The following is a 21,680-nucleotide window of genomic DNA, read 5'->3' as shown; positions in this document are numbered from 1 at the left end:
GATGCATGGGGCGCGCAGCGGAATTGTTGTGTCGTATGGATCGAGTCCCAGGACCCTGGCAAGGATCCCCTGGGTTGATGAGTGGTCTGGAGATCCAGCGAGAGGAAGCATGGATCGTGTATCACAACAAGGGAAGCGCAGTGGTTGATTCACGACCGGGCCCGCGGCCACGTCGATGGGCGGGATCGAAATCATGGTCGGGCGTTGTACCAGCCAACAGGGAACCCCCCGCCCAACAAATTCATTCGTGTGTCTATTCTTTCGGAATTTGGCGGTGCTCCGGTAGAGGAGGTGAATCTCCTGTAGAGTGTGAGGGTGTAGCGAGGTGAGGTTCCCCTGGCCGTGGCCTGTGTAGTGTGGTCTGGGCCTGGTCATGCAGCCAGGATCGTTGGATGGACAAGAATTTCGATCGTAGCATGTTTCTCGCCAGGTCAAGTAGACTCGGTAGGCAAGTGCCGCGGTCTGTAGAATGTGGAATTAATCGCGTTGAGCCGGTTGTACTTGCTGTCGATGTTCGTCAACATGGGTGGAACAATAGAGACTTCGAGGGCGGTCTCATCGAGCCGGATCTTCACTCACTAAGGAAGTCAGTTAAGATTGACCTTCTGAGAGGCCTCATCGTAGCTTTGCGAGAAGGGTGATTTGATGCACTGACGACATTCCACGTAGATTCAGTTTGGAGCATGATCATGGAAGTGTGTTGTGTATAGGTAGGTGGTAGGTAGGATGAAGAGACAGTCACGGACGGGCGGTGTTGATTGGAGCGGGAGAGCGGAGAGCTGCGCCACCGCTGAGTCATTAAGAACCGAGCCACACCTAAGTTGCGGGCAGCGGGTAGTCTGCGCCACAGGCTCAGCTGCTTGTACCGTACGAAGTATGTACGAAGTATGGAGTACAGTACGTACAGTACGTACAGTACGTACAGTACACTTGGTGACATGAGCAGGGCGAAAGATGATAATTGAGATCTGAATGAGCAAGAACATGGCCTGGCTGGTGAGCAGAATGACCGGTCTTTATAACTACGACCCTCTGGTGTATAATTGAGTAGGTATGATTGATGCTACACATTATTGATGCTAAGTTAGTTACCGTCGTATCAGTCCGGTGACTAAGTCTGGCTGGCCAGGGCGGTAACCTTGAAGCAAGCTGAACTCCCCGGTCGGCACTTTCAGTTGGGCCACAACACCACAACACCACAACACCACCACCACCACCGTCGTTGTCGTCGTCATCATCGTCATCATCCCCGGTTCTACTCCCCGACCCATGGCCACCACTACCCCACTCACCGGGGGCTGCTTATGCCAGAAGATCACCTACCGTGTGGATCTTCCCCCCACCGAACCCGCCCCCAAGGTACTGTCCAGTCACCCCAGCCTCCATCCACTCCATGGAACTTATCCCCTTTGAGCCTCCTTCTAATCTCAAACCCCCCAATCCCAGATCATCCTCTGCCACTGCACCAGCTGCAAGCGCTACACCGGCTCCGCCTTCTCCTCCAACCTCATCGTCCCCGCGGCCGCCCTGGTCTTCACCACCGGCACCCCCAAGCTGTACCTCGGCCACAGCGACCGCGGACCCCCCGTGCGCCGGCAATTCTGCGCGGACTGCGGCACCCCCTTCACCTCGCAGCCGGGAGACAACGAGGAGATCATCATCCTCAAGACGGGGACGTTGGACGAGGCGAGTCGCGTGCGCTGCGGGGAGGTGGGACTGGCGATCTGGGGGCGGAGTAAGGACGCGTGGCTGGACCAGATTGGCCGTGTGCGGTGCTTGGAGACGAGTATGGGGTAGACTTTGAGGGGTCTCATAGAGTAGTCGATTGCACATAGAGTAAAGTCTGGCGAGAATGCACATAGGGTCGAGAGGAGATAGGTGTGTTGTTAGCCAGCCGGGGTCTGTACCACTCTGTCCCGCTGGCAGGCATGCAACAGTGCCTTCCATCATCTAAGTATAGGTATTCGCTAATTCGCTAACGCTAACTACACGTATGTGGGACAGTACTCAATCTCCATCACTACCTACAGTCGCACCGACTTCTCGGCGGCGCGCTCCAGCACCCACCCCGCCAGATCATCCGCATACACCGGTCGGTTCTCCGGAAGATCCGCATGCAGGATATGGCTCCAGCCGTCGTAGGAGACAAACTTCTTCTGCGTCGACGGCACCCGCGAGGTCTGCTGATCGAACCAGCGCTTGCTGAGGTCGTGGCTGGTGCACTGATCGCCCGTGCCGTGGACGACCAGCACCGACTGCACGCCCGGGGACAGGACCAGCTTGCCCGCGGTGAGGGCGGCGGCGCGATCGAGCATGTTGGCGAACATCTCCAGCGTGCCCGTCAGGTGGTTGAGCGGGTCGTTCTTGACCTGCGCCTGCACGGCCGGGTCGCGCACCAGATTCTCGATCACCATCTGCTGCGTGAGCTGGAAGTGGGGGAGCAGACGGCCGGCCAGCCGGCCCGCGAAGACGAGGAGGGAGCTGGGCGTCTGCTCCGGCGTCAGGCCGATGTACGGCGCCTCGAGCATGATCCCCCGCAGCGAGGCCACCAGCGGTTGGTACTGCGGGGTAGACGCGAACGTCGCCACGAGCCCGCCCCCCATGGAATGGCCGCTGATGAAGACGGGGATGTCGGTCGGGGCGACCTGCTGTTGGGCTGTGATGAAGGCGGCCATGTCGGCGAGAATGGCCGGGGTCGGCCCCGTGTTGCCGCGGTCGGCTTTGCGGTGCACCGATCGGCCCCAGCCCCGTTGGTCGATGCCCGCGCAGAGGATGCCGTGTCGCGCCAGGGCGGGGAAGAGGTCGAAGTAGTTGTTGATGTGGTCGCTGAAGCCATGGAAGTGGACGATTTTGGCGAGGGGAGGGGTGGTGGGCTGTTGATGAGTCAGCTGTTCTGCAGGCAACCACATAGTATACTGTATACTGTAGCAAGGGCATTCAACTCACCGACCAGGTCTTTTGGTAGACCTCCACTCCATCCGGCAGACGAAAGGTCCCCTCTGTGATGGTGACGTCGCTCATGATGAATCTAGACTGGGTACTATGCCGGTGAATGGGATCTATCGCTAATCTACTATGTAGATCTAGATTGATCGCAGACTGGTCGGGTAATTTGACCAGATAGAGATCAACGTTGGGAATTTCCCCACAAGGCGGATTGTGGTTGGAATGAGTGTGGGGGGAAGTGGGAGTTAAGCGTAGGGAAGGGGAAAAAAGAGAAAGAGAAAGCGAGGAGCGGAGAATCTTTGAGTTACTGGACTGTAGTGACTGTACACGTATGTGTCCAGTTGCCAAGCGGCGGGCTTCTCCCTCGGCTGCGATGCATGCATCCATCACATGGCCGGTGCGGAGCACACGGAGTAACTACGTAGTAGTACTGCTTAACAGCGGTACAGTACAGTACATCTTGAGATTGGTGGTCTGCTGCAGGTGTGACCGGACTGGTAAAAGAATACGGAGTATAATTCGGCACTTGGGGATTCCCAAGTCAATTATGTAAGCTATGCAATGCACTGTCGAGTCACGTGCCTGGGTCCAGCCCTGCTCGGCCAGGATATGTACTCCCTAGTACCTACTTGCTAGGTATACAAAGAATCATCTAGAGAGTAACTTACACGTACGGTCAGCTACTCCGTCAACCCAACTCAAAGACGGACCGACCGACTACCCTACAGCCAGCTCGGTAGTGTACGACTAATGCCGGGCTCCACTCTTCTCCAAGTGAGGGGGTTGCATGTAGATGTAACCTCTAAGCGAATCTGACAGATCCATTCCCTTCGGCCACGCGACTCAACCCAGCACCTTGTGCCGAGTCAGACATCCAACGATGCAAGGGCCATCCCTACATTGCGCCTGGCTCTCAGGTTGCTCAATCCATTCTCCCATTGCGGCTATACGCAACCTTAATCCGACGTTTATCCTCCACTCTTCATCCAGTTATTCTTGACAACCACCAACCTTTCGAGGTGTCGAACACCACGAACCTGATCTATCACCCGCGGCCTCCCCCTCTCTCGTCATGTCCCTGTCGATCGCGATACATCGCAAGCCCCTATCCCCCACTCCCTGGTCTTCTCCCCAAAACAGCCGCTGCAGAAATATTCATCAGGTCGCCCGTCCGCTGCGACCAGGGCCATGATTCCAAATCTCGACCGCCACCCCACGCTTCTGCAACCCATCACCTGCAGCCGCCATCGCCGATTCGATCGGTACCGCATCGTCTCCCACCATGTCCTCCGAGCCCACGGAGGGTGATTTCGACCATCCCAACCAGCAGCTGCGACGATCCGTCATCATCGCCTTGCCGTTTGCCTTCGCTCTCTCGACAATCGCGGTGGTGCTGCGTCTGGTGGCGCGCCGAGTCAACGGCACGCGCCTGTACCTGGACGACTATCTGATTATCGTTGCGCTGGTAGGCATTCACCTCGCATCTCCTGGACATCGATTAACCGTGGTTTAGATCTTCAAATATGGCTGTTCAATCGGCGTCGTCATCCGTAGGTCTACCCTGCCCAGCCGATCGCTGAACCTAACCACTTTCACTGTACCCAGTCCTCTGGAATGGTCTGGGATCCCACATCACCATGATCCCGCAGAAGAACCTGGACGTCTACTTCCAGGTCAGCCCCCCCTCATCGTGACAGTTCCTCCACATCAACCTGACCAACCCATAGATCGGCTGGTCCAACGGCTTCGTCTACCCGCTGTGCATCGCCTTCATCAAACTCTCCATCCTGGCCTCCTACAAGCGCCTCTTCGCCGCCCGCAGCATGTCCGTGGCCGTGACCCTGGTGGCCAGCGCCGTGGTCCTCTGGGTCGTGGGCGTCAGCGTCGCGGGGGTGCTGTCCTGCGTCCCCGTGGCCAAGTTCTGGCACCGCGAGATCCCCGGCCGCTGCATCGACCCGGCGACCTTCTACTACGGGCAGCAGATCCCCAACATCGTCACGGACGTGGTGCTGCTGGTGATGCCGCTGAAGAGCGTCTGGGCGCTGCCGATCGCCAAGACGCAGCGGGCGTTGCTGTCGGGGGTGTTTTTGGTGGGGGTGTTGTACGTGCTCCCTTGGTTCACTTCAGATATTTGCTACGTGCTGATCGGGCTGGTGCAGGACGTTGATCTTCGATATCGTGCGCTTGGTCGCGATGATCCACATTACCGAAACTGGACCGGACATCACTTGTGCGTATCCCCAACTAAGATCTCGAGATCCAACCGGTGTGGCTGCTGACCTATCGACATGCGAGCAGACAACCAAGCTCCCGTGGCGGTGTGGACGTGCACCGAAGCCGCGGTGGGGATCATCGCCGCCTGTCTGTCGCATCTGCGGCCGCTGTTCCACCTCGGGGCCAGCAGGAGGCTGTGGCGCCAGCCCAGTCCGGAGATGCGCAAGCGCGAGCTGAACCCCCCACCGGAGGAGGGGTTCTCGACTGATGACACCCTGTTTGATCCGTGGGGGACGCAGCATAGTGGGTTTACGGGGCATAGTGTTTGTGTGGAGTCGGGGAAGTAGCCTGCCTGCCCTCGGGGAGGGGGATATGAAACATGGGGGTCGGGCCTTAGGGGAGGGGTTGGTGTCTGTTGGTGGGATTGACTGTCGATGTATATACTACCCTTCGTGACTCTCATTCATACACACTTTTACACTTTCACACGGAAGACCTCGGTATAAATACTACCCTTCGTGACTCTCATGCATACAATCCTTTACACTTGCACACGGAAGACCTCGATCTAAATCCTCACCTTCGTGACTCCCATTGATACAATTTTTGCCACTTCCACACAGATAACCCCCTACCTCAAACCCACTACACCCAACGTTATATCCCGACAGCACTCACACAGTCACATCCTCATCAGCCCTCACGCTCACCACCCCCTCGGCAAACCGTGTCAACCGCTCCCACCCCTCCGCGGTAACAAGAAACGTATCCGACAACTGGACGCACCCACCCCCCGCCCCAGGGACAAGAATATTGACCTCCACCGCAACCACCATGCCCGCCTGCAGCATCCTCTCCTCCCTCTCCTCCAGAAAAAACAGCTCATGCGGCCCCAACCCCACCGAATGCCCAATCCGCCCTGGGACATACGCCCCGTACCCTCTCACCTCATACCCCCGTACAGCAGCGCGGTACAGCTCCCGCACCGCCGCCCCAGGCCTCAGGAACCTCAGCACCTCAGCCCGGATATCCAGAGCATCGCGCATCGCGTGCCGCGGCGAAAGACCCAGCCCCAGCCCCAGCCCCAGCTCCACCTCCCTGATCCAGACGGTGCGCTCCAGCTCCGCGTGCATCCCGTTGGCCACCGCCCACACAAACACCGAGACACTCTCCCCGGGCCGCGGGACCCGGGGCAGCGGGTTATCGCAGCCGAACGCCTGCCGCGGGCCCGAGAGCACCCACGCCGTCAACCCGCTGTTGACCCCGCCCTCGGGGGATCCGAAGTCGCAGATCTCAACGGTGGGGTAGTGGGCCGCCCAGTGCGCGTGCATGCTCTGCAGCGCGGCCAGGACGGCGTCGCGCTCGCTGGTGCGGGGGTGCGCGAGTGCCGCGATGGCGGATTCCATCCCTTTCTCGGCGAGGGTGGCTGCGATGCGGGCGTGGGCGATCTCGTCGGGGTCTTTGATGGCTCTGCTGGAGTGGAGGAGCGGCGTGCAGTTAGTTAGCGTGGCGGTGGGGAGCGTGTGGCGGAGGAGGGTGTGTTGGGCTGCGGGGAGGGTGTCGTGCTCGATGCCGATGGTCGGGTGCGCGGGGAGGTCGCAGCCGTCCAGAAGGGTGGTCAGGGCGGCGGGCCAGGTCGGTGCGAGGGTTGGGGTTTGGCCCCAGGTGCCGTACAGGTGGATGGTGGGCGTCCAGGCGCTGGATTTGGCGTGCGTGCTGCGGAGGGCGTGCACCAGGAGGATGGGGCCGGATTGCCGCGGGAGGATGACGAGGACGGGGTCGGAGTAGATGATCGGGTTGAAACCGGAGAGGTAGAAGGTCGAGACGGGCTGGGTGCAGATGATGGCGTCGAGGTTGTGGGCTGTCATCTGGGATTGGAGGCGTTGCACGCGGGGTGGTTGAGAGGCCATGATGGTTGAACGAGAAGAGGAATATCTTAGGGCTCTGTTACAGCGGGGTCAGGGACGGTGTGGGTGGAAATTATATATCTCTCGTTCACATCGTCAACGGTGCGTGTGTCGGCCCACTAGAAGGTGACGAGGCGATATCTCAGACATATTGAAGTATGTTGACTAGCTTCCGAATACGCGAGTCAAAGTAGTGAGATGGTGGAGTGTTGTGGTCCCGAGTTTATACTTGGCTGAGATGGGTCGGTGTTGGTGGATGATCGTCGGGAGTTGTGCCTCCGCCTCACCCTTATCCATCTTGACAACATTTTCGCCGACTTCAACAAGCGGTCTCCATGGTGTAGTGGTTATCACGTGGGTCTCATATGCAAATATGACTTGGAAGTCGCACTTCCAGGACATCCCAAGGCCGGGAGTTCGATCCTCCCTGGGGACATGTGTTTTTGCTTGTTACCTTTCCTTTTCAGGTCGGGCCATTGCATAGGAGGAGAGTAGGGAACGCGCATTGAAAGGTCGATGCGATCAGATTATGGAGTATTCGCAATTCCCAACCTTAACCGCCCCCCTATCTTCATCCCTGATGCCATGTCAGTACTCCAACGCCAACAACAAAGGAACAACGCGAAGACATCGCCCCTATTACAGCCAATTCTCTGCCTCTGAAACAGCACGACTCTGCTCCTGAGGATTTATCTTTCTTTACGCACGGACCGAAAGGTCACCCTGACCACCCCACAAACCCGACAAATCCCCACTAAGACCGGGGTCTATTGAAGCTTGTAAGAACCCATGTCTCAAATGCCCCTGAATTGCCAGCGACCATCCGCTCAAAGAGTCTAGAGCAATTGAATCAATCTGCATGCCACCACTGCAGAGGATAGCACCCCAGACCCTCGACCGAGACCTGCAATCCTCCCCAATTTATACCATTGGCACCCCCATCACACCCTCCCTAGCTAGGTAAAGATAGAATATCCTGCTCAGCGGTTACTTATTATGCTGCCGTCTCAACAATGTCAATATATCGAGTGCAAGATCAGACAAGGACCTCAAATTGAGAAGACCGGGTTGCGCGAGGACTTGGCTACTGGCAGTCCGCTCTTCTTCCTCAAACCTCCCTCCATGCCGTTTGAAGTCATCCTTATGACACATAACACTACAACGCACCTAGAGTAAGACATCCGTAGCATGAACCATTCGAGCGTCAGTGTTGGACCATCCTGGACTCGGCAACCTCCGACGGAGGAATTGACCACCGCTCGTACATCCGAAGCCCCATTTGTCGCAGCTGGAGACAAGCAAGCCGAGGAATATCCGTGCAGACGCTCTGACCCCAGTAAACTTCTCAACGGGGCTGGAAGACTGCGTGGAGGCCCGTGCCTCAGCGCAGAAATCAAAGACATCGAGTTAGGGCTCTCGGCAAGGCCTAGACCGGTCAACTGGCAGTGCGCAATCTAACACTACACAGACATCAATACCTTCACGTATCACCCCTTGAGATATCCAGGGGAAAGGAGAACATGACTCTCTTCGATCGGGCTGACCAGATCTCAGCATGTAGTTAAATAGCCCCAAGGGTCGTGAGAACCCAGCACCGTCGGTTCATGTCGAAGCCCTACTCCTCAATCCATCACTCGCCCCCCAAACGAATCACCATGTCCACCCCCCAGCTGCTATACTTCCACTGCCCCGAAGCGGCCCTCTCCTTCCGCGCGAAGCTCCTCGCCGCGGACAACCCGGACGTGGCCGCGCAGCTGGTCGCCCACCTGCCCCTGCAGAGCACGCTGGGCCACGTCGTCATCTCCGGCGAAGCCTTCTGGCTGCCGACGCGCATCGTGCACCTGGGCCGCGACCACCTGGTCCCGCGACACCCGGGGGCCGTCTATCTCAACGCCGTCGGGGGCTCGCTGTGTCTGACCTACGGGCGCGTCACCGAGAGCGCGCCGGTGAACAAAGTAGCCGACGTCGAGGCGGCGGACCTGCCCGCCCTCGTCCAGCTGGGCCGGCTGGTGTACGAGCAGACCGTCGCCAGCGCGCGCCACACGCTGCTCACCATCCACGTTAGCCTGCACCCGCCCAAGCACAACCTCAAGCTCCCGACGGGGAACCACCACCCCCAAGAACACGAAAATACCCCCTCCCGCCCCCTCGACAAACCCCTCCCAACCAACACAACCCCCCCACAGCCCCAAACATGGCACACAGCCCTCACCACCATAACCACCCAAACCACCACCATCTGGCAGCACATGCCCCCGAGCATCCACCGCATCAAATGGGGGATAATTCCCAGCGGCGCCGGCACCGGCGCCCAGTACTTCTCCGTGCTGGTGCACCTGAAGTCCTTCCTCCTGCATCTGGGCGGCGACGTCCTCTACCGTCTGCTCAAGGTCTCGCTGTACCCCGACCTGCCCCTGGCGGTGGTGCAGCGCATGACCCGCGAGTTCCTGGTGGTCGGGTTCAATACCTTCGATATGTTGGTCGATCTGGGGCTGGGGGAGATGCGCGTCATTGGGGAGGTGTATTTGGGCGGGCTGGGGAGGGTCGCCTGTAAGGAGGAGTATCGCGTGTTGACCGGGGCGTTGTTCTCCTTTGTCTGTCGTATGCATCGCTGGGTGCATTTGGTTTTTCCGTGGAATCTTGGGGTCGCGTTTCCGCATCGGCATGTGGAGGAGATTTTGGGGGTGGTGGGGGGGTTTGGGGATGGGTGTGGGGGGATGGGGATGGATGGGGTAGATGGAGAGGGCTTGGAGGGAGGGGTCGAGGTTGGGAGAAGGGTGGGTGGGAGGTTTAATGTGATGGGAGTGAAGGCTGTGGCCGAGAGGGTGGAGGAGGCCCCGGTTTGATATCGTGTCAAGTCAGGATGGAGGCTGCAGCTGTGGTTGGCGTGCGGGGTTTTTGTTTGTCACATACCAGATTGTTCTGTTCTTGTTTTGCTGTATAGAGTTATCTTCAGTCGTCTTAATACTCTACTCCAGTATAGTCTCGTCATCCCGTGCCCTTCTTGCTGTGTAGCCGAAGAAGAGTAGTCAGAATGGAATTAAAGCTCCAAGTGCAGATCATGGATCAGAGCGGTGCTTAATGTAAAGTAACCCAGGCTTTACACCCGACTACAAGTGATCCTTACCTGTGCTGTACGGTGCACACTTATGCCGAAACCTATCAGGCTGCATCTCCACTGAGCTGTCAGAATATTTCATTATATACATGTACACTACATTCACCCTGGCATACCCCTAATGCTCACACAGCGAGAACGAGCCCGTCTCAAACGCCCCATTCTGCTTGTCCTGGAACACACTCCGCTCCTCCATCAACTCCAACCGATACGCCTTCGCCTCCTCCAGTGTCATCAACCCCTGCGCCAACGCCCCCTGGTCACCCGCCCACTCCGCCTGCTGCGGCGGCACGTTAGCCGTGGAGATCACCCGACGGTGCGGGTCGATCAGGAACAGCGCCAGGATCTTGCGATGGCCCGGTTTCGTGGGGTCCGCCAGCGCGAACGGCGCCACGCGGTGCTGCACGGTGTTCGGGAAAGTGACCAGACGCCCCTCGGTGCAGACCACGCTGCCCAGGTCCTGCGTGAAGTGCGCGCTGTCGTTGTGGCCGTCGACGTCCGCGCCGAACCCGTACACCGCGTGGATGAACTCGTGCCGGTCCTGCTCGTAGCCCATGTCGTAGATCGTTTGGGCCCGGTGGCGGAAGGCGAGGCGGCTTTCCGTGATGTTCGCGCTGTCGTAGTAGTAGATCGCTGTGGCGCAGATTCGCTCATTCTACAGTGGAAGTGAGCGTTAGCATCATTTGATATTGAGGTGAGGGGAGGGACGTACCAGCTGCCCTTCGATGTGCCAGGACCCGCCCTCGTAGGTCGGCTTCTCGGGCGTCAGTTCGATGTTCGCCAGCTTGACGATCACCTGCAGCCCGGTCTCGCGGAACTTCTCGCGCAGATCCATCGGCCCCTCGTAGGAGACCTTCGGGGGCACGAAGGTGGGTCGAGGCTCGGGGAGCTTGATGGGGCGCGCCTTCCACCATGCATCCGAGCGCTGCTGATAGTCGTCCTCATAGCCCTCCTCGTCTTCCTTGTCGCTCTCCCATTGTGGCTCCGGGGTCGAGCGGTCCAGGTACTCCACCCGGTCGTAGAGGATGCGGACATTCTCGTGCTGCCGAGTTCTGGTCAAGCTTTTGTTCCACTGCGAGATGGCGCGGGCGATGACGTTCTCGACGACCGCGTACAGGCTCTGATGGCGCTGCGGGTGGAGGTTGTTGATGTACGAGACGATGCGGCAGTCGTCGTTGTCAGAAAACTCCACGTCGCACGGAAGCCATTGGAATTTCTGGCTGTAGACCTTGTAGCCCGAAGACATCCAGCGCCAGTGCGGATCGCGGCCCTGGCCTTTGGATTCCTCGTCCGTGGGTACGGGCAGCACATCCCCGTGGCCGAGGTGCTCGAGGCAGTTGGCCACGGTCATGGTGCGGTCTGGCAGGATGTGCGTGCGGCCGTAGACGAGCGGAAATAGCGAGGGATGCACCAAGTCGAGGACCTTGTTGTCTGAGCCTGGGTGGTAGTCTTTCGCCTCCTCGGGGATGTCTTCCAATGGCGCTACGGCGTCGCGCAGTGCCTGCTGAAGGTCCTTGGGGATGGCTGTGTCAGACCGGACGACCCCTACGTGATCGAAGACGGCGAACGTCCCCTCCTCCTGCAGCACCTTTGCTTTCCACCTCATCTCGGCAATGATCGCGTCGACCATGGTGGGGGTGACGTCTTGCCCGGCCTCGGCGATCTCCTGGCGCCACTTGGCCGTGATTTCCTCGTCGAATACCTGAGCGGGGGTTAGAATGCGTTTCTCTCGGACTGGCTGGTGATTTACCTTGCGGTCCCAGTCGGGTTTCTCGGAGATGGTGTTCACGATTTGCAGCATGAGGATCTCGCGGTGGACGAGGAGATTGCTGAGCGGATCATTAGTCGACGACGCCCACATCTGCTGTGGTACTTGGTTGCAGATGCCTACCCGATGTAGCCGTCATAGATATCTTTGCTATCTAGTGCATTGGGAAGTGTTACTCTTTTCAAGGAATACTTAGCCTGGGTTCATTAGCTTGCGAATGAAATATGATCTGGGCTGGGAAGGCACAATACCGGGACTGGGTGGTTCAATGGGAGGCCGTAGCCTGGGAGCTCGATGCGGGCAGGTGAAGTAGTCATGGCCGCTGCAATGCTAGTAAAGAAACGAGTGTACATGAAATGGAGTTGTGGTAGCAAGGATTTACTACTCAATAAGTATCGAGTTGGTTGTTGCATGTTTTTATCCAAGCCGGGATGGGAGTCCTGAGGCAGGAACGGGTGTTCGGTGGGTCGCTGCCTTGACCCCTTTTTATTTCCCGGTCTCTGCCTGCCAGGCACCCCAGGCACCTGCAGGCATCTCCAGGCATCACTCGGCGTTGGTGGGCCGCCGCCAAGCATCGATGTGTGATACCTGGCGATTCAGGCATCCGCAGGCAGCCGAAGACACGCCTCGGCAGTTCCGGGTCGCAAGGCATCAATCTAGAGATACCTGGTATTCCAGGCACTTACTCCGGAGTAGACACCCAGGCATCAGCACTGGCACTGCACGGGCACTGGCTCTTGTACTGCTGCAGAATCATGCATTCCATCTAATCTAAATCTATCATATGCTGAACAATACTCTAGTCTATATACCGGCTAATATGCACCCCATGCTCGAATCTCACTTTCACCTCGTACCCCCCTAGGCAAACCCAGGACGGCTCATCTTCTGCACGTAATCCTCCAACAGCTTCTCCTCCTGGTCGACAATCGGCTGAATGACCGTCAATCCGCGATCGATCTCCGTCTTCAACCGCTCCCACTCCGCCGAGTCTCCCGCCGGACCCTCCTTGCGCTGCACCGCCTCACCATTGGCATGGCCGTTCTGTGCGCCCGTCGCATGGCCGTTCGTCTCCGCGGCAGCAGCAAAGAACGGGGTGTACCCGGCGGCCTCGAACGCGTCCGTGGGCGGGACGGTGTAGCGGCCCTTCTTGAGCACGTACTTGCTGATGGAGACGGCGTACAGGCGCTTGAGCAGCTTCTCGGGATCCTCCTCGACGGTCCTCTTGCCGCTGGGCTTCAGGAAGTAGGTGACGATGTAGATCCACTTCTGGTCGAAGCTGGCGATGTGCGACTTGACCTCGTACCGGGTGTAGGCGGGGATCTCGCGCTTGAAGTTGGTGTAGACGCTGCCCAGGATGAACCCCAGGAACCCCTTCTTGCCCTGCTGCTCCAGCCGCTTCTCCAGCAGGGCGGCCCCCTTGACCACGATGCTGGACATCAGCGCCGTGCGCGACACGTCCAGGTCCGAGAAGTAGGTCGAGTTGGACTTGTGCATGTTGAAGTCGATCTCCATCACCGGCGCCCGCGAGTAGATGCTGAGCGGGCTGAGGATCTCCGTGCTCGGGCGGGCGGGCTGCTCGACGGCCGGGGTGATCAGGTAGCCATATTTGAAGAAGTAGCGGTAGACGCGGATCTACGCAGCACGGAGGGTAGTTAGTGACAGGTGGTTGGCAGGTTGTCAGGAATGAAAAGTGACACTCACATGCCACACCAGGGGCAACGTCTTAAGGTTCAGCAAGGCCAGAACCAGGGCGGTTGTTTTCCAGAAGGTGGCCGACTCCCAGAGGCAGCTGGCGAATGAGCGAATGGCCTCCATCGCGAGGAATGTGCAGCGCTATAGAAACTGGCACAACAGGCAGAAAAACACAAAGAGTGAATGCAAGGGCTTTGAGCCGGAAGAATGATCGACAGCGCCTCAAGGGGGTTGGGGCCATTTTCAGGGGAGAAAAATTCCTGGCGGTGGGTCCGGCTCGGCAATCGGAGCTGATAAGATAATCAGAAGAGCCGAGGCTTTTTGGCCGATGACGTCGAGACTGGCCTGGAGATGGTTCTAGACTGGGTATGGAGGGAGTGGATTTGATTTCCGAGTTCAGCAGAAAATGTGTATCTTTATTCTTTGGATCTAATAGAGCAAGATAAAATCTGATACCACTAACTGTCTAGTATATCGAGTGCTGACCCCCAACGCGCTAGAAGTACTTATATTAGCATCGCACTGCCCAGCCAGCCAGCCAGCCAGCAGCCAGCGGCGTCAAACGCCAATCCCGCTGTCATCTAAATATTGTGGGAGAGCTGGAACAGACATTGTGCTCCTTTCATGAGTAAGATGCAGGTGACCTAAGCGAGAGTATACAATTCGATGCTCTACTAGCCCTAAGAATAAGCTGCATGCAAGCATAGGCGTGTCTCGCCGTTTTCCCCCGCGGGAATAGCCGTCTGAGTCATATCACCCTCCCGCACTTCTTCCTCTGCTGACCGAAATACATTCTATTGAACGCTCGAGAGAAAGCCTACGGTTGTCAAATCTCTCCAAAAGGGTAGGCCAAAAACTACACCAAGATAGTGTATCCGTGACATAACGATGCCTCCGCCACACGCCTCGGGAGACGCTCTGGTGGAGCACCAAGGTATCGAGTTATCCACCGTGTCTAGCGCGAGAAGCACCGGGAGCCGGTCTGCGGGGCCGCCGACCCTGACTCTCAATCAAAATATTCCTCAAACATCCAAGAGGTAAGCTACATTTGCTCTCCTTCCAATGACCAAAGCTCACCAGCCAGACAATTCATCATCATCGTCCTCTCCTCCTTCACCATCATCTTCACCTGCTGCGGCCTCAACTTCGCCTGGGGCGTCTACCAAGCCCTCTACGAGAACCTGTCCCACCAACCCAACACCCCGTTCACAGGGGCCTCGCCGGCCGAAATCGACCTGATCGGGACTGTGTCGTGCTCGCTGATGACCATCGGGGCCCCATTCAGCGTGGCGTGGGCCAAAGCCTTCCCGCCGCGCGGGGTCGCCTTCGTAGGCGGATTCGTGTTCGCGCTATCCCTCGTGCTGGCGAGTTTTGGGCAGCGGCTGTGGCACTTCGAGCTCGCGCAGGGAGTTCTCAACGGGATTGGAACGTGTCTTTGTTACATGGTAGCCGTGACGATCGCCCCGGGGTGGTTCACGCAGCGTCGCGGACTGGCGATGGGGATCATCCTGGCGGGCACCGGGGTGGGCGGGCTGGTGTGGGCGCCAGCCCTAACTGCCTGCGTCGAGCATCTCGGCTTCCGCAACACCCTCCGCCTGACGGGGGCCGTCTCCTTCACGCTGATCTCGGCCAGTAGCAGCGCCATGGCCTGGGAGCCCGGCACGCGCACGCAGATCGAGATCGAGAATTCCGCTCGCAGCAGCCGCAGCCGCGTCCACGGCCTGCTGAAGGTGCCCCTCGTCGACTGGCGCGTGGCGCGCTCCCGTCGCTTCATCGCCCAGGCCCTGGGCACGGTGTTCCAGGCGGCCGCATACTACACCCCAGTCTTCTTCTATGCGTCCTACGCACAGACCCTGGGGTACAGCACCGCTGCCAGTGCCAATTTCATTGCGTTGAGTAACGCCTGTAATGCCGTCGGAAAGGTGGTCATTGGGTACTTGGCTGACCGTGTGGGACGGCTGAATGCCTTGCTGCTGACTACCCTGCTGAGCGCGATCTCCACCGTCGCGTTCTGGCTCCCGTCCACGGTCGCGGGGGTGACCACCGAGTCGAAGGATCTGTTCATCACGTTCACCGTGCTGTATGGCATCTTCGCCAGTGCGTACGTCTCGCTCTTCCCGGCGAGTCTGGTTGAGTTGTTCGGGGCGCAGAATTTTGCGTCCGTCAATGGGGTGCTGTACATGGTGCGCGGGATGGCGACGATGATTGGGACGCCTGTGGGCGGGGTCCTGATTCGGAGTGGGAGGAGTGAGACCCCTGGGGCGTTCCGGAATATGTCGGTGCTGGTGAGTGCGCTGTTGTTTGCGGCGACGATGTCGGTGGTTTGGGTTAGGGTTGAGGCGTTCGTGGGGATGGGTGGGGTGGGGAGTAGGAGTAAGTGGCAGCGGTGAGGTCTGTCCCTTCGCTCGGATTGAGGTAGTGCTGCGAGGCTATTATTGGTTCTGCTTTACAAGATACTTCCTTGGAAGCTCAATTCCTCCCAAAAAGTGATCGTGCTAGAAAGATGTGCAGCGTCTTCAAAAAGATGACTATACAGCTACTCAAAAACCCGCAGCGGATTCCTGTGCTTTATTGGCATGTTTCATCAAGCAACGAAATCTACCCATCCAGTCCCGATCGTCTTCGCCTTTCTTTTTTATGATGGCCTCGGACGTCTATCATCTAGATTGAAGCAAGGTGCTCATCCAGCAGTTGAACCACTGCATCGTGGCCATGAAGCTGGGCGCGTTTCCTTGCAGTCCAACCATCCGAGCTGCTCCAAGAAGGATCGACTTTCCCCGTACCTTAATGAGTAGCTCACCTGCCAAAGCCACAGACCCTCGCTCAGCTTGCATCAATGGCGTCCACCATTCATCATCCTTGATATTCGGGCCAGCCCGCGATAGAAGGAGCCTCATAACCTCAATGGATGCATACTCAGCGGCATGTGAGATCGCTGTGCGATCAGATACATTTGTTGGATTCAGATCGACATCGTTGATCCGAAGGAGCTCTTCGACGATGAATTGTTGATCGTTGGCAGCAGCCCACATAAGGGGACCCAAGCTACTCGAGTCGGTGGAATTCGGATTGATATGCGGGTTCTGCAGAAGAGCTTGAGCAATATGTGCGTGTCCGCTGCCTGCTGCCCATGACAACGGCGTTTGACCTTGGTGATCTGCCAAGTCAACGTCTGCCTTCCCGGAGTCCACAAGAAGCTTAACAATATGTTCGTGCCCTGTATCGGCTGCCCATAACAAGGGTGAACGCCCGTCATGGTCCTGAATATTCGGGCTGACCTCTTCCAAGTCCAGCAGATGGTGAAGATAAATGATCTTGCCGCTCCTTACTGCCCAGATCAGAGCGTAGAAGAAATTGCCATTTCGCGTCCTGGGGTTTGTCTCGTGGACTGCCAGGGCGAAATTAAGGAGTTTCGCAGAGTCTGACTCCAAAACCCACCAGAGCAGTGAACGTCTTTGACGTCCGCCCCAGCTTTCGAATAAATTCACAAACCTTGCCCGATCCTCCTCTCCCTCTAACCCCAGTCGGTCATTATAAAATCCAACCATGGTCGCAATTATGGCCTCATTTCCGGTCTTAGCGGTCCACAGAAGCCATCGTATGCCATGCTCCGTCGCCGCATTCACCAGGACTGACAACGCTGGCTGATTGTGTTTGGCTTTTTCATGATCGATGAGTGCCCGCAGACTCTCCTGCCATTCGTCATAGATCCCGGTCTCGACTTTCTCCGGGTCACTAAACAAGCAGTCGACCACGGTCACGATACTGATGGCCTCTTGTACAGTCTGCGTGAAAGTACCTCCCACGATCCCATTATCCGGATCGATCAGGATCCGCGACAAAAGGCTCTTGCTTGCGGCCAATCGCGCCACTGCGGTCGGCGTCATGAGCGGGGTTCCCTCCAAGCTTCGTAGGTACTTCTGAAAGAGATTCTCAGCGTCGGTGTACGACAGGACTGGGAGCAAGATGGTAACGATTTGCTGTGCTTCCCAACATCTTTGCTGTGAGTTCAATTTTATAGAGCTGTTCATCAAACCCGTCCATTGAGGAGAGGAGGGATCATCAAGATATGCCTGTCTACTGCATTCACTTACCCCTTCCATCAGTCGTGCTGCCCCCCAGCGAATACTCTCTCACCGCATAACGATTTGCGAAGCATCGCGGCTCCACCCCTAAGATAGACAGTTTGCCAGTTGTCGCCATGCTTGCCGACTGCCTCTGAAGTGCGCTTGAGACAACAGCCAGTATATAGGATTTAGATCCATACTTCCTGTCATAAATGAGGTCTTCAATCATTTCACACTACAACACAGTATACTACTTTCACCGCACGGGTTACCTGGATAGAATGCATGCCTTCGCGTTGAGTATATTGTACAAGATCTCGAATTCGATCCAACAAAACGCCGCTTCGCTTCCCGAAATCGCTAATATCCGTGTCATACGGAATCTTCCTGTCAATGAGTTGCCATACTTGCAGCACACTCCATAGCAAACCCAAAACACCGGGCATACCATCCCTGGGACCAGTAGCTGAGCTCCATGCAATGCGGGGCGCCTCGAACCAGACTCCCATCCACACGCACACTGCGCGTGAATGCCCGCACACACGTGTCGAGCTCTTCTGCGTCTGTGGTGAAAAATGGATCGTCCTCCACCAGCGCAAACATGACCGGAACCAGAACCTGGGATGCCCACGTCTCTTTCCACACCGGCAGCCAGCTCGTCGGGAAGTCGACAAGGTCTGGGAGCGGCGAGATCGCGTTCAGGCGCTCACACAGGCCCAGAACCTCGGCCGCCGCGGTTCCGGGTCGGAACATCACTGCGTCCTTGTACTCCCCAGGGAACTGGACGTGATCTGCGTCGATGGTCACGAAGGACGGGCTGCTGGCCCTCATTGCCGGCAGCTGCGTGTTGCCCATGCCGCTGGCGATGAGACCGCCCAGGGGATACCGCGGTGCATCATCCTGCGCGTGGAGAGCCGCCGCTATGATACCTCCCGTGACTCCCAGACTGTGACTGAGCAGGACGATGCAGTTGCAGTCGTTAGGTACTCCGAAGTCGGCCCAGATCTGGGGCAGAATGTATTGGTGCAGCCAGCGGCCGGTCTCTCGGTAGAAGTCGGTTCCTTCTGGGACTGGAAGAATCGAGCTTGTGCCCCCGTACGAGGGACGGTCGATCGCCACGAACGGTACCCCGAAGGCTTCGCTGCTCAATTGGGCAGAGTTACCGGGGATGCCCGTGAAGTACTGGCTGTCGTAGCATCCACCATGAAGTCCGACGATCAGAGGACGGTAACGTAGATGGGATGCTGATGCGGGGGGGATCGAATGGAAGCCTGTTACAGTCCCGTCGTTGGATAACTTGATGCGAAACGGCTGCATGGGGCTGGAGTAACTGACTGATTTTAGGGGAAGATTCGTCGGAATGGAGTATGGTTCGTTAGGGAGTCAAGTGATAGATTTCCGATGATATCAAGCGGACAACTTAATCACGTGTGAAAATATGCAGCGCGAATCACACTCTCGGTAGATGCGTGATTTTTACGGCTATTCTGACTGACACTCTTTGATCTCAGCTCCGATGCGCGGCAAGCCGAGGGCAAGAATGCATTCTCGGGTGTACCGTACTGTGAATACTTCTTACTGTGCTGCGCGAATCCGCTGTGGAAGGGAATCGGTAGGCAGTCAGCATCGGCTTACCCCCGCTATCTCCGCGCCAGACCGTCTTAACTCCGTGACTGTCTCATTTTCGCCAGGAATTGAAACACAACAGTCGTCCTCGATTACATCGAACCAGGAGCGGGGTCACTCTAAACTCCAAACTCCGCCTACTCCACTCTAATTGCTTCACTATTGTTGTATATGGTCTTTTCTTTTCTTGATGGGACGAGAACCACCCGGGTCACGTGTGCTCCGAGTTCTTCGACACTGATAGTAAAACCCAAACTTTGCCGAAGTAAGTAGAACTTATTGGCCGAAAATGAATTTTTTTAAAAGAGTAATTGACCCAGCTTGCGCTTATCAGACACTTAATGTTCACTCAGGGATTACTGGTAGAATGTGGCGAGGTGAATGTGAGGACATGGGAAGGACCGAATCTAGGGCTACAAGGAAGGTAGGATTATAATTCACGCATCTCTGCAAATATGCCTTGTTGTCTCTGACAAACTAAATGACAATTTCCAAGTCTGCATATATACTGATACTTTCCGAAGCCCAGGGAAAGGCCATTTGACAAGCACAATTCAATAATCCAGACAATCGCATAGCTAGACGCCAGAGGAGGACCAATTGGCCTATTTCTAGTAACCCGGAAATCGCTACGTCGTCTATTTTCCAGGAGATATTCTTCTGGGGTGTCTTATTCTAGATTCATCATACAGTCAATATCATTGCGCCTGGCAGAGTCTGAGACTGGTATTACCAGGCAGCCCAGCAAGCTTTCACATACAAACCAAATAGTACTCCTGACTATTCATCGCGGACAACACACTGAATCGACATACGCTCGATCGAAAGCCAAACCCACCCAATGCCATCACCTCAGGCCTCGCCCGTAATGGCTCTCTTAGTCAAGATGGCCGAGTCCTCATTCAATCGGTCCCAGGTATGCGCATCGCGACAGGCCTGTCGACTCAGCCGGACCGCGCGTCTCGTCCGGGACCGCATCTCCGCCTCATACTCATCCAGCGCCTCTTTCGCCCCTCGGCCCTCCGTGTACACCTGTCGCAGCGCCTGTGAGAGGTAAAAGGCGTCCAGTAGCCCATGATTGGCTGCTTCGCCGCGATCTGCCCGAATCAGCATGACAGTTTCAACATTCTTCAGCAACAACCTACACATTGTCATGGCGTGGGCCGCATCCCCGGCCAGCGTGACCCGGCCGTCGCAGTTATCCCATTCCAAACACTCCCAATCCGCTAGTTTAATCTCCAGCACCGGCGTCCCAGACGGGATCCCCTCCACGACCGACCGCAGGAACGGCACGAAGCCAACCGCCCGTCGTTTCATATTGTCGAGTCGCTCTGCATCGGTTGCCGCCACTTCATCGGCCTCGCTGTTCACCGGCCACGACATGCAGATCTGCGCCCGATAGCGCTCCCCGTCGGAGCTGCCCTGCGTGCCGTTGCTCTGGGGGGTCTCGAGCACGGAGAACCAGAAGAACACCCCGGTGTTGGGGTGGCAGCCCTGGAAGAGCAGCGGATCCATCGCTCGCAGGGGGCGGATCTCCTCCGGCGACAGATCCACGGCTACCCCCGTGAACCGGATGGGGAGGACGGAGTTGAGGTATGCGTCTGGGCGCAGCACGCGGCGTACCAGCGATCGACTGCCTTCGGCCCCGATGACGAACCGTCCGGACACGCGCGTGTCGTCGGCTAGGACCAGGCACGGAGGAGCAGTCCCTTGGGTCTCGATGTCGACCACTTGCGCATTCCACTGGACATGCTCTTCGATCCCGCGTAGCAACGCGCCTCGCATCTTCTCCCGGTTGACGCGCCAGCGGGTGCTGGGGGGGATCTTGAACTTGGGAGCGCCGGTCGCCAGGTCGATGAAGAGGAAGTTCCCGTCGTCGTGCTGGGCAACTTGTGGGTCGACCTGTACCGCTTGGATGGCTTGTAATGTGTCGTCAGGGAGAATTTGCTGGATGTACTCCAGGGCCCAATGCAGGGTGATGGCCCATCCTTGGCCGCGAGCATGCGGCGATGCGTCCCGCTCGTAGATGCGGAAGGGGATGTTGTTCTGACTTGTGATTTAGTATGCAGTAAAAGCCTGGCAGTGTATAGATACAGTAAAGTACCTTCTTGAGAGCCTGACCAAGCGTCAGCCCGACGATGCCTGCTCCGACAATCAAAACAGGGTCCATGGCGATGGGAAACTTGGCTTGTGATTCTTACGAGCCACCTGGGTCCTGCCCCTTTGCCGCCCCCGCTTCATATACTAGTACTTAGTAGCATCGGCTGGGCAATCTGTCCCGTATCTGCTGTTCCGTGTTGTCGGATAGCGTATCGTCGGACCGTCGCATAGATAAGCGC

The 21,680-nt window shown here is 57.3% G+C and overlaps 10 protein-coding genes and 1 non-coding gene across 11 annotated transcripts; 5 read left to right on the top strand and 6 right to left on the bottom strand.

Moving 5' to 3' along the window:
• Window positions 1-1,269: 1,269 nt before the first annotated feature.
• On the top strand, window positions 1,270-1,797 carry BO66DRAFT_432135 (GFA family protein; the record flags this gene model as incomplete). Its single annotated transcript, XM_025650624.1, has 2 exons — window positions 1,270-1,359; window positions 1,447-1,797. The coding sequence occupies 2 exons, from the start codon at window positions 1,270-1,272 to the stop codon at window positions 1,795-1,797; spliced, it is 441 nt and encodes a 146-aa protein (XP_025499067.1).
• Window positions 1,798-2,048: 251 nt separating this feature from the next.
• BO66DRAFT_359391 (acylglycerol lipase) lies at window positions 2,049-3,021 on the bottom strand (the record flags this gene model as incomplete). The annotated part of the gene is made up of 2 exons (XM_025644971.1): window positions 2,049-2,893; window positions 2,943-3,021. Coding segments are annotated over 2 exons (924 nt in total), but the record flags the coding sequence as incomplete, so codon positions are not given.
• An 819-nt stretch (window positions 3,022-3,840) lies between these two features.
• BO66DRAFT_395596 (uncharacterized protein) lies at window positions 3,841-5,508 on the top strand (the record flags this gene model as incomplete). Its single annotated transcript, XM_025648253.1, has 6 exons — window positions 3,841-4,411; window positions 4,460-4,496; window positions 4,552-4,619; window positions 4,674-5,047; window positions 5,106-5,176; window positions 5,245-5,508. Exons 1-6 carry the CDS (start codon window positions 4,229-4,231, stop codon window positions 5,505-5,507), a joined length of 996 nt encoding a protein of 331 aa, XP_025499065.1. The 5' UTR covers window positions 3,841-4,228.
• A 326-nt stretch (window positions 5,509-5,834) lies between these two features.
• Window positions 5,835-7,330, bottom strand: BO66DRAFT_462547 (M24 family metallopeptidase; the record flags this gene model as incomplete). Its single annotated transcript, XM_025652381.1, has 1 exon — window positions 5,835-7,330. Exon 1 carries the CDS (start codon window positions 7,068-7,070, stop codon window positions 5,835-5,837), a length of 1,236 nt encoding a protein of 411 aa, XP_025499064.1. The 5' UTR covers window positions 7,071-7,330.
• A 66-nt stretch (window positions 7,331-7,396) lies between these two features.
• Window positions 7,397-7,503, top strand: BO66DRAFT_t299. Its single transcript has one exon. It is a non-coding gene; the product is annotated as a tRNA-Met (tRNA).
• A 1,219-nt stretch (window positions 7,504-8,722) lies between these two features.
• Window positions 8,723-9,913, top strand: BO66DRAFT_443234 (uncharacterized protein; the record flags this gene model as incomplete). Its single annotated transcript, XM_025651495.1, has 1 exon — window positions 8,723-9,913. One exon carries the CDS (start codon window positions 8,723-8,725, stop codon window positions 9,911-9,913), a length of 1,191 nt encoding a protein of 396 aa, XP_025499063.1.
• Window positions 9,914-10,303: 390 nt separating this feature from the next.
• BO66DRAFT_334371 (DUF4246 domain-containing protein) lies at window positions 10,304-12,270 on the bottom strand (the record flags this gene model as incomplete). Its single annotated transcript, XM_025644205.1, has 5 exons — window positions 10,304-10,840; window positions 10,898-11,887; window positions 11,936-12,014; window positions 12,077-12,150; window positions 12,205-12,270. The coding sequence occupies 5 exons, from the start codon at window positions 12,268-12,270 to the stop codon at window positions 10,304-10,306; spliced, it is 1,746 nt and encodes a 581-aa protein (XP_025499062.1).
• A 430-nt stretch (window positions 12,271-12,700) lies between these two features.
• On the bottom strand, window positions 12,701-13,851 carry BO66DRAFT_423638 (acyl-CoA thioesterase). The gene is made up of 2 exons (XM_025650119.1): window positions 13,658-13,851; window positions 12,701-13,588 (listed from the first exon to the last, which is right to left on the bottom strand). Exons 1-2 carry the CDS (start codon window positions 13,769-13,771, stop codon window positions 12,815-12,817), a joined length of 888 nt encoding a protein of 295 aa, XP_025499061.1. The 5' UTR covers window positions 13,772-13,851; the 3' UTR covers window positions 12,701-12,814.
• Window positions 13,852-14,457: 606 nt separating this feature from the next.
• On the top strand, window positions 14,458-16,038 carry BO66DRAFT_475174 (putative MFS monocarboxylate transporter; the record flags this gene model as incomplete). Its single annotated transcript, XM_025653206.1, has 2 exons — window positions 14,458-14,685; window positions 14,733-16,038. Exons 1-2 carry the CDS (start codon window positions 14,537-14,539, stop codon window positions 16,036-16,038), a joined length of 1,455 nt encoding a protein of 484 aa, XP_025499060.1. The 5' UTR covers window positions 14,458-14,536.
• On the bottom strand, window positions 16,022-19,073 carry BO66DRAFT_475173 (ankyrin repeat domain-containing protein). Its single transcript, XM_025653205.1, has 2 exons — window positions 18,123-19,073; window positions 16,022-17,603 (listed from the first exon to the last, which is right to left on the bottom strand). The coding sequence occupies exons 1-2, from the start codon at window positions 19,030-19,032 to the stop codon at window positions 16,306-16,308; spliced, it is 2,208 nt and encodes a 735-aa protein (XP_025499059.1). The 5' UTR covers window positions 19,033-19,073; the 3' UTR covers window positions 16,022-16,305.
• Window positions 19,074-20,193: 1,120 nt separating this feature from the next.
• Window positions 20,194-21,511, bottom strand: BO66DRAFT_462540 (FAD-dependent oxidoreductase; the record flags this gene model as incomplete). Its single annotated transcript, XM_025652380.1, has 3 exons — window positions 20,194-20,438; window positions 20,487-21,387; window positions 21,446-21,511. The coding sequence occupies 3 exons, from the start codon at window positions 21,509-21,511 to the stop codon at window positions 20,194-20,196; spliced, it is 1,212 nt and encodes a 403-aa protein (XP_025499058.1).
• Window positions 21,512-21,680: the final 169 nt, after the last annotated feature.

Source organism: Aspergillus aculeatinus, assembly GCF_003184765.1.
Source record: "Aspergillus aculeatinus CBS 121060 unplaced genomic scaffold BO66scaffold_66, whole genome shotgun sequence".
Lineage (NCBI taxonomy): Eukaryota > Fungi > Ascomycota > Eurotiomycetes > Eurotiales > Aspergillaceae > Aspergillus > Aspergillus aculeatinus.
The sequence above is the reverse complement of the archived record's forward strand: the minus strand, read 5'-3'. Positions and strand labels throughout refer to the sequence as shown.

Bases quoted from the DNA above. Each gene is read 5' to 3' on its own strand.
- BO66DRAFT_475173 (XM_025653205.1), bottom strand. From the start codon at position 19,032: ATGCAGCCGTTTCGCATCAAGTTATCCAACGACGGGACTGTAACAGGC. The intron at 17,604-18,122 runs GTATGGCAACTC...TCTTGCTCCCAG, and splicing joins TGCTATGGAGTGTGCTGCAA to TCCTGTCGTACACCGACGCT.
- BO66DRAFT_423638 (XM_025650119.1), bottom strand. From the start codon at position 13,771: ATGGAGGCCATTCGCTCATTCGCCAGCTGCCTCTGGGAGTCGGCCACC. The intron at 13,589-13,657 runs GTGAGTGTCACT...CGTGCTGCGTAG, and splicing joins CGTTGCCCCTGGTGTGGCAT to ATCCGCGTCTACCGCTACTT.